Source organism: Gossypium arboreum, chromosome 12 (assembly GCF_025698485.1).
Source record: "Gossypium arboreum isolate Shixiya-1 chromosome 12, ASM2569848v2, whole genome shotgun sequence".
Classification (NCBI taxonomy): domain Eukaryota; kingdom Viridiplantae; phylum Streptophyta; class Magnoliopsida; order Malvales; family Malvaceae; genus Gossypium; species Gossypium arboreum.
Genome location: NC_069081.1, coordinates 14,793,234 through 14,802,057, shown reverse-complemented (window position 1 = coordinate 14,802,057; position 8,824 = coordinate 14,793,234). Strand labels below are relative to the sequence as shown.

At 33.6% G+C, this 8,824-nt stretch overlaps 2 protein-coding genes across 2 annotated transcripts; both read left to right on the top strand.

Annotated features, from left to right (window-relative positions):
• Positions 1–611: 611 nt before the first annotated feature.
• LOC108477213 (probable ubiquitin-conjugating enzyme E2 16) lies at positions 612–3,353 on the top strand. The gene is made up of 6 exons (XM_017779692.2): positions 612–941; positions 1,029–1,132; positions 1,216–1,318; positions 1,430–1,493; positions 2,593–2,681; positions 2,953–3,353. Exons 1-6 carry the CDS (start codon positions 912–914, stop codon positions 3,046–3,048), a joined length of 486 nt encoding a protein of 161 aa, XP_017635181.1. The 5' UTR covers positions 612–911; the 3' UTR covers positions 3,049–3,353.
• A 1,362-nt stretch (positions 3,354–4,715) lies between these two features.
• On the top strand, positions 4,716–6,749 carry LOC108478548 (AAA-ATPase At1g43910-like). Its single transcript, XM_017781008.2, has 2 exons — positions 4,716–5,959; positions 6,073–6,749. The coding sequence occupies exons 1-2, from the start codon at positions 4,958–4,960 to the stop codon at positions 6,541–6,543; spliced, it is 1,473 nt and encodes a 490-aa protein (XP_017636497.1). The 5' UTR covers positions 4,716–4,957; the 3' UTR covers positions 6,544–6,749.
• Positions 6,750–8,824: the final 2,075 nt, after the last annotated feature.

The window sequence follows — 8,824 nt, the reverse complement described above, 5'->3', positions numbered from 1 at the left end:
TTAAAATTTTTAGGAGTTTAATGAATTTTTAAAAAATTACGGATCTAAATTAAAATTTTATGAGATTAATGAGAATTTTCAAAAATTTAAGAGAGCTTAATTAAAATTTTCAAAATATAAAAGGTATAATAAGGATTTTCAAATATTTGAAGGGTTTAATTAAAATTTTCTAAAAATTTCAGAGGAAAATAGAAATTTCCCAAATTCTTTTTGGGGGCCCAGGCCCCTAAGCCCCTCTTACAATCCGCCTCGGTTTAAATGTTATCTTTTAAAATAACCTATTAAATTAAAAAAGGTTTATTCCGAAAAACATCCTCAAACTACAATTTATATTCTAGATTTATCCCTAAACTTCAAAATTATTTAATTGAATCTTCAAAATATCAATCAAGTTCATCTCTCAATATAACCATCACTTTAGGTGTTTAATGCCAATATAGATCTGAAGCGAAAGATGATTTAATACACAAGGACCTGATTGATACGCACAAATACTTCAAGAACTGAATTAGATTATTTTTAAAATTTAAAAACCAATTTAAAACGTGGACTATAGTGGGAGCATATGTGCCATAGAAAAAGGAAAATCAAAGGGCTGTAGAAACGACATCGTAGAGAGTGTTGAAACAATTGACTTGGAAGACCTTTTTTGTGGAAAAAAGAAAAACCGCCTTGACAAATATAAGCCATGGAGTAAGGAGAGAGAGAGAGCGAGGTAACGGTGGGGAACACAAAGAGGGGCCAAATACTCCCCTCATAAATCGTCGCTCTTTCTTTCTCTTTCTCAAAACCTCTCATCCCTTTCCTTTCATTGTTGTTGTTCCATAGTATTTCTTTTATTTTTCTTTTTTGATTTCCAAGAGACTCTCATATTTATAGAAAGAGGGGACCCAAACACACCGTATATAAGCATGAGCAGCTCTTCCGCCTCTTCTCGCAAGGTTCCGTTCCGTTCCTTTACTTCACTCCTTTTCCTTTCTTTTGTCAATTTTGGTTTTATGGGAATTTGATTTGGGTTGTTTGTTTAGGCACTAAGTAAAATTGCGTGCAATCGGCTGCAAAAGGAACTGGTAGAGTGGCAGGTCAACCCTCCTTCTGGTTTCAAACACAAAGTCACTGATAATCTTCAAAGGTTTTGCATTGATTCTCTCTTTTCTGTATTTTTTTTAAATTGATACTTTTTTTTTAATTTTATTTTTCTTTTTGTTTTTAAAGGTGGGTGATTGAAGTAAATGGAGCTGCGGGAACTTTGTACACCAATGAAACCTATCAGCTTCAAGTGGATTTCCCTGAACATTACCCTATGGAAGCTCCCCAGGTTTGGTTTTTACTCAATACCCCATTTTTTAGTGTTTTTTTTTCCTTCAATTCCATTCTAATAATTTTGTTCTTTCTGTTTTGTTTCTTTTTGGGGTTACATTGGAGGCAGGTGATATTTCTTCAACCGGCACCTCTCCATCCACATATTTATAGCAATGGCCATATTTGTTTAGGTAAGAATTTATATTAGTTTTCCGTAAATATGCTCTGTTTTTTAGTGATTTTCGATTCCTGTCAAGTTTTTTAATATATTTTTATCTTTTATATAAATATTTATTGCAGTAGACATGTCATGATCTGATTTCTCCCTTTGCTTTCGTCTTAATTTTTATCCATTTGTCCTTTGAAAATGATGGGGTGTTTTGGATACTATTGCCTCCTCAGTAATTTGTTGTTACCTTTGAAAATGTTTTCCTTTTTGACATTGTTAAAAGGATCATTGATGGTTTATGTGAGATTATTGTCACAGATTTTCATATTATTGTATCATCTATCTTCCTATCCTTTTCACTAAAATGTATTCTATATGAAACAAGAAAAAAGAAGAAGGTGGAAGTCCAAATTCCAAGTCTCCTATTACTTACAACCGGTAGCCGAAAACTATGGTTAGCTTTGTCTCTAATTTTGTCTAATGATAGGGAAAAGAAAGGGGAAAAAGAACTTTAAAGATGGTTGCTTTAAGTCGTAGAGATGCATCATATAATGATAAGAAAAAGAAAGTTAAAAGATGGTTGGTTTAAGCGGTATAGATGTTCTTCCCTTTAAGCATGAGCTTTGCAAGAGTTCACCAGGAATTGGTTTTATTTTAGGGGGAGTTATCGTTACCTTTTTCTTTTTGTTCATGGCTGTGGGGTGATGCTACCTATCTGGTATAGTAATGGGTGATCTTAGGTTATCTCTTCTGCATTTTCATAAAGAACATGGCTTCATTGGCAAGGTTGAGACTTGATTTTTATTTCATTTTGTGGTTTCTTCAACTGTACAAGGTGGGGTTAGAGTAGCTTGAGAAATGAGCTAAGGATAACATTTTTTATTTACTTGCTGCGACTTCCCAACATTTGTTTGCCAAATTCAAGGTATAGTTGGATTTGTTAATGTAAAAAATGTTTGTAAAATTCCGATGTTCACACACACACACACACACACACACACACACACACACACACACACACAGTAATATTGCTCAGTTTTGACTTGTATGTGCTTTCATTATTTCATAACTTGCAACAAGACAGACATATAATACATGATTGTTCCATTGTATTTTTGTAGATATCTTATATGATTCATGGTCCCCAGCCATGACAGTTAGTTCTATCTGTATCAGCATTCTCTCCATGCTATCAAGCGCAACTGTGAAGGTTCGATTACAAATTCAATTAATTTTCGTGGTGCTTTCTTATTGCACTGTCTTCAAGAACCGTTTGTCATGCACAAGGCATACTACAGATTTTTTATTTGGGTCTCAAAGTTTCCAAACCAGGAATGAACACTGCTTTTCTTGCAAATCATGACCATGTCCTGAATGGTTCCAGATTATTTGATGATACAGCAAATGGGTCAATTGTTATCTTAATCTTGTGTCTTCAAATCTCCTCTACATCTTTTAATACCATTAATCATGGCTTGCAGCAATGCCCTGAAGACAACGATCGCTATGTAAAGAACTGTAGAAATGGTCGATCTCCAAAGCAGACCAGGTGGTGGTTCCATGATGACAAAGTTTAACGGCATCAACATCTTCCTAGTTTAATATCTATAGATTTAGCCAAAAAAAATCCACTTTTAAGGAAAAAAAACAAAACAAAAGGAGAAAGCATTTTTCCACTAAAAGGTAAATGCTTAATAACTCCTGTGAATGGTTATATATGCTGGTATTTCGTAAAAGAAAGGTAAAAAGTTAAAAAGACTTTCTTTAGCAACTTGTAAGGAACAAAGCTCACTCAACTAATAGTGTTTAACCCGTGTGGGAAATGCTTGGTGTACTGTAAGCAACAAGCACATGAATGAAAAGCCATATCTTCCTAAAACAAGTTTTTTGAATGTTTAATTATTATATTTTGTATACCAGAAAATAATTATATTTTAAAAGTCGAAAATTTCTAATCATTTATATTAATGGCTTATGTAAATTTTTAAAATTATATTTTATTATGTATTCATTTACTGTAATTTAGTCCATGAATTATTAAATGTCCAATACTTTAATATAGCAAATTTTATTAAAAATCAATTTAAAAGTTTGCAATAAATTAATCTGAGTAAAGAAAGTTTAATAATTTTAAATTTAAATAAATTATAGATTTAACTTTTATTAAGTTTAACATAAATTAATATCGTCTATTTTAAATTAAATAACAAAATTACACACACATATATATATATATATAATAAATTATTTCAAGGAGTTTAATAATATAGGTAAAAAACAAATATTATTTGCAAATATATTTATAGAAGTTTGATTTAAAATAATTGAGGTTTTGATTAAATTTATGGTGTCGTGTACAAATTTTTATTGTGATTGAGTTTTATTGATTTTATATAAAAGCATAAAATATAAAATAGTGAGAACATTTTTATCCCATAGGAGAAAAATAAATAAGCGAATTTTTTTAACTGTAATCAAAGTATAATTTTACTGTAATAAAATTTTAAAAAACTGAAAAGTTTTCCAAGTCCCTGTCAGCTTCTTAACTACGGGGCTGATGGTTTTGGACTTTGGAGCTCAGCCAAACGCACAAAAAAAAAAAAAAAAAAAACAGAAAGCGAAATTTTATTATGAAGAATCAATATAAAAGGAAAAGTGATTTAGGGTTGACATGGAAAGAGTAAAGTAAATTGTTGCATGGTGCTGTAAAGAGAAAAGACAAGGAAAGCCTAAGATTTTACAATATTATTATCTAGTCAACTAGCTAGGTATCCAATTTCGTTTTCAGTCCTTCAATAGTTCTTAGAAAATTTCTCTGAAATGCAACCAAATCCTTCAGAACATGAGGATTGTAAGAAACATAAAAATGTAGTGTTTATACTATCTTCTTAGAACATGTGGCTTGTCAGTGTCTCAGGGACATGAGAGTATAGTATTTTCTCCATCACACTCATTTCATGGTGCTCTGTTTTTTAGATCAAACACATTTATTGAATTTTTTAACTTTTAATTTACTCGAATGACACTTTTGTTTTAAGGAAAAAAAAATTTTAACTAGTATTATATTCATGTGATTATAGTGAAAGTATGAGATGTTAACAACTGGTTAGGTTGGGCAAGATTGTCATGAGTATTGGCTGTATTCCATAGCTGACTGTATTTAACATCAAATCCCCAAATGTTCTGCACTCAAAAAGTCTAATTAAAGAAGCCGCTTGGCAATGTATGGTGTGTAATATTCAACATAGAGTAGTTGAAAAGTGTTGGAATTCCAAGTAGCCGTCCAAAAACAGTCTCTCACTTATTCTCTTCCATACAATTTCCCCGTGACGCTATTTTAGATTAAACAATATCCATCTTCTTCGAATTTGCTACATTCAATCCAAGTCAAGGCAGTAGTCTCCGCCTTACAGAAGCCAGGCCACACTTAAAACCCACTTCAGTTTTCGTTTCTCCTCCATCGAATTTTTCTCTCTGTATCCAAAAATGGCTTCCCTTTTGAAAGAGCTACCTTCCATGTCTACCATCCTTGCTGCTTATGCCTCCCTTTCAGCAATGGCCATGTTAATCCGTACAATCCTGAATGAAATGATTCCGAAACCGATGCAAAGGTTTATCAACACCAAATTCTCTGATCTGGTATCCAAATACTTCTCCTCCAACTTCACTTTCATCATTGAAGAACGCTGGCAAGCTGTTTATAATGAAACGTTTCGAGCTGTTGAGGTCTACCTTCCTACCCGAATCGGCCCTTCCACCGACAAACTTCTCCTCGGCTCCAATGACATTAACAACCCAACATCGCCGCCGAAACGGAAGATCCCTTCCGATTGCAAAATCATCGATGAATTCGAAGGTATAACCTTGGAGTGGACTCTGCATGTTAAAGAATCGGAAAAGTACTACATCCCTGATAAAAAAACCTATCACTTGACGTGCAAGAAAAGAGTTAGGGAACTTGTTGAACAAAAGTATTTTCCCCATATAGCGAAGACAGCTCAAACAATCTTGAGCAAGCGAGAAAAGCTCAACATCTATACCTATAACCAAGATCGTTCCAGGTGGGAGTCGGCTGTTTTCAAGCACCCGGCAAGGTTCGAGACTTTGGCTATGGAGCCAGAGCTGAAGCAGTTCATAATGGATGACCTTGACTCATTTGTGGGACGCAAGGATTTCTTTGAAAACGTTGGGAGGGCTTGGAAACGTGGCTACCTTTTGTTTGGTCCTCCAGGGACTGGCAAATCTTCACTGGTAGCTGCAATTGCAAATTACTTGAACTACAACGTGTATGATCTCCAGTTCCAAAGTGTTCGAAATGATGCCGATCTTAGACGTATACTTACATCCACCACAAACCGCTCCATTCTTCTAATTGAAGATATAGATTGCAGCACAAAGATTTCAAAAGATCGTGGCAAGTTAAAAAATGACCGTGAGAAGGAAGGCGAAGATGGAAGAACCGATCGTCCTTCAGCCATTGATCCTGGAGTAAGTACCTCACTAAACTTTCAAAGCTATAACATTATAAAATTATTATTATTAGCTTAGATAACGATGATTTATGTATGTGTGTGTGTGTTTTTTTTTAAATTTTTCTGTAGGTAACATTGTCGGGACTATTGAATTTCATTGATGGACTGTGGTCGAGCTGTGGGAATGAAAGGATCATCATCTTCACGACGAATCACAAAGAGAAGTTGGACCCTGCTCTGTTGCGGCCGGGGCGCATGGATGTGCATATTCATATGGGATATTGTACTCCAACAGGATTCAGAAAACTTGCAACTACATATCTTGGAATCAAAGATGATAAGCTCTTTGGTCTCATTGATGACCTGATTAAGGTTGTTGAGGTTACCCCAGCTGAAGTGGCGCAACAGTTGATGATCAAAAGTGATGACCCTGAAGCTGCTCTCCATGGTCTCATTACGTACCTTAACACGAAAAAGGATAAAGTTGGAGAAGATGTGATTCAACAAGAAGAAGAAGCAAAAGATGAAAATGATAAGAATGATGGAAATCAAACAAAAGGACCTGATGAAAGTAAAACTGGTTGCATATATCTTTCTTAGATATATTGTTATGTCTTTTTCAAACAATTGGGTCCAAACTAGGTTCCTTGCTTAATTATCTGGAAGTAGGAGACATCCATGTCTGTTGTGGTGATATGTTTGCATGTAATTATGTCTTTTAGGGTATCTACAAATCCATCTGGCTCGTCATGTCGTAATCATTGTTATGAATATGAACTACATTTGACTTCTGGTCTCTTTTTGCATTTATCTCCATAAGAAAAAAAAGGGTTGCAAATTATGATCAAATCAACTCATTGACATTATCCCACAGACGCAGACCATTTTATTTTACTTTAAAATCAAATACAAATAATGTTGCGAGACGGATCATATTAAATCCAAGCAACCCTATTCTCAAAGTAGCATAGTCTTTGTCAGGTGTCGGCCCAAATATGGCTTTATTTGAAGTATGAATAAATCAAGGCCATATACCAACTTGCACATTTTGACATTTTTGTTCCGGAAAAAAACAAGGAGAATACCATTGGGTGACAATAGTTTGTTTGTGTTTGGTTTTTAAAAATTTTTAGTTAATAAGATGTCTAATATATTAAAAAATTAATGTTAAATATAACATACTAACTGAATATTTATACTAAAAAAAAGATTTGTAGGTTGGCTTTTTGAATAGAGAATTTAGGGTTCTTTCGAATGGGTGGTGCGTTTACTTGCGGTTAGTGTAAAAATAGCGGTGACGATAAGATTAAATACTGTAGCGTGAGATAAATAGAAAGATAAACACACCGCATTGGAAGTAAATGTCTATCCAAAGGGGCTCTTAGTGTTTGAGAATAGTTGGTAAGTAACAAAGAAAGTTCATGGTTGTGAGGATAAACTCTCTGATGTTGGAGATAGATCTATAGACTCACCCATGGTGGAACTTTATCCTTTAGAGACAAACTTGTTGGTCAACATAGTATGGGTAATGATGGCAAAAATAATGAGAAAGATGATATCATCCTGGAAGATGGAGATATTCGTATGGAAATTATTAATGAGGTACCATCAATAATTTCTCGGAATGAATTCACACACTTGTAGCAAAAACTATGTCCAAGTAGTGATAATCAAGTCATTGGGTTAAAAGATAGGTTTTGAACAAGATCTATGTTTTTATGAAGTCATTGTAGAGTATACCTCTTATCGATTTAGCAAATGATTATTATTCGGAGAAACTTTATGTAACGCCCCGTATCCGAGACCATCTCCGGAGTCGAACACGAGGTGTTAACGGACTTAATTCATTACTTAAACAGTTCAAACAATTTATTTTTAAAATTTCCAGTCAAGTTGACAATTTGCGTCACAATCGCTTAAAAATTCATATCTCGAGTTCCGGAACTCGAAATTAAGATCCGTAAATTTTACCTGAAACTAGACTCATATATATATTTACTAATTTTTTTCTAGAATTTTTTGGTTGAGCCAATTAGTATAGTTTATTAGTTAAATCTCCCCTGTTTCAGAGTTCGACTACTCTGACCTCTGTGTATTACGAATCAGATATCTTCCTGTACAGAGTTTCAATGACTATACTGTTTGTTTCTTATAAAACTAGACTCAATAAGGATTTCATACATGTAAGATAAAACTTATAATTGTTTTTTTACAATTTATAGTGAATTTTTAAAGTCAGAACAGGATACAAAGATCACTCTGATCCTGTTCCACCAAAACTTAAATGTCTCACAAAATATAACTCATATACCTGCTTTGTTCCATCTATATGAAAATAGACTCATCAAGATTCAATTTCATAACTTACTCATCATTTAATTCCATTTCTACTATTTTAGTGATTTTCAAATTTACATTACTCTCATTTGTCGACTGCTTTTATGGCAAATTTTACTTTACTATAGATTTTCATGGACTAAATAGCATTTTAAACATACATAACATCAAATATGACTTAGATTAGCCATTCCAATGGCTAATCATTTACAAACCCTTTTATTGCCAAGCCATAGCCATATCATAAGATCATTTACACAAAGTGAGTATTTTTCCATACATGCCACATTCAAAACACACAAGCCATTTTACCAATTTAGGCCTTCGGATAGTGTGAACGAGTCTTCGACCTATCCCGATTCTCAAGCTGGCTTGTCAAAAACTACAATGAATGAAAAGAAGGGGTAAGCATAAATGCTTAGTAAGTTCACATGCAAATAGCAAGTAACATAATCATGCAATTCCATATAAAACATCATTTGTATAAACAACACCAAGACATTCATGTTTCATTTGCATTTAATATCTTTCTACGATTTCATCA

Coding starts and splice junctions, on each gene's coding strand:
- LOC108477213 (XM_017779692.2), top strand. CDS start 912: ATGAGCAGCTCTTCCGCCTCTTCTCGCAAG. Junction 942..1,028: donor CTTCCGCCTCTTCTCGCAAG/GTTCCGTTCCGT, acceptor TTGTTTGTTTAG/GCACTAAGTAAAATTGCGTG. Junction 1,319..1,429: donor ACCCTATGGAAGCTCCCCAG/GTTTGGTTTTTA, acceptor CATTGGAGGCAG/GTGATATTTCTTCAACCGGC.
- LOC108478548 (XM_017781008.2), top strand. CDS start 4,958: ATGGCTTCCCTTTTGAAAGAGCTACCTTCCATGTCTACCATCCTTGCT. Junction 5,960..6,072: donor CTTCAGCCATTGATCCTGGA/GTAAGTACCTCA, acceptor ATTTTTCTGTAG/GTAACATTGTCGGGACTATT.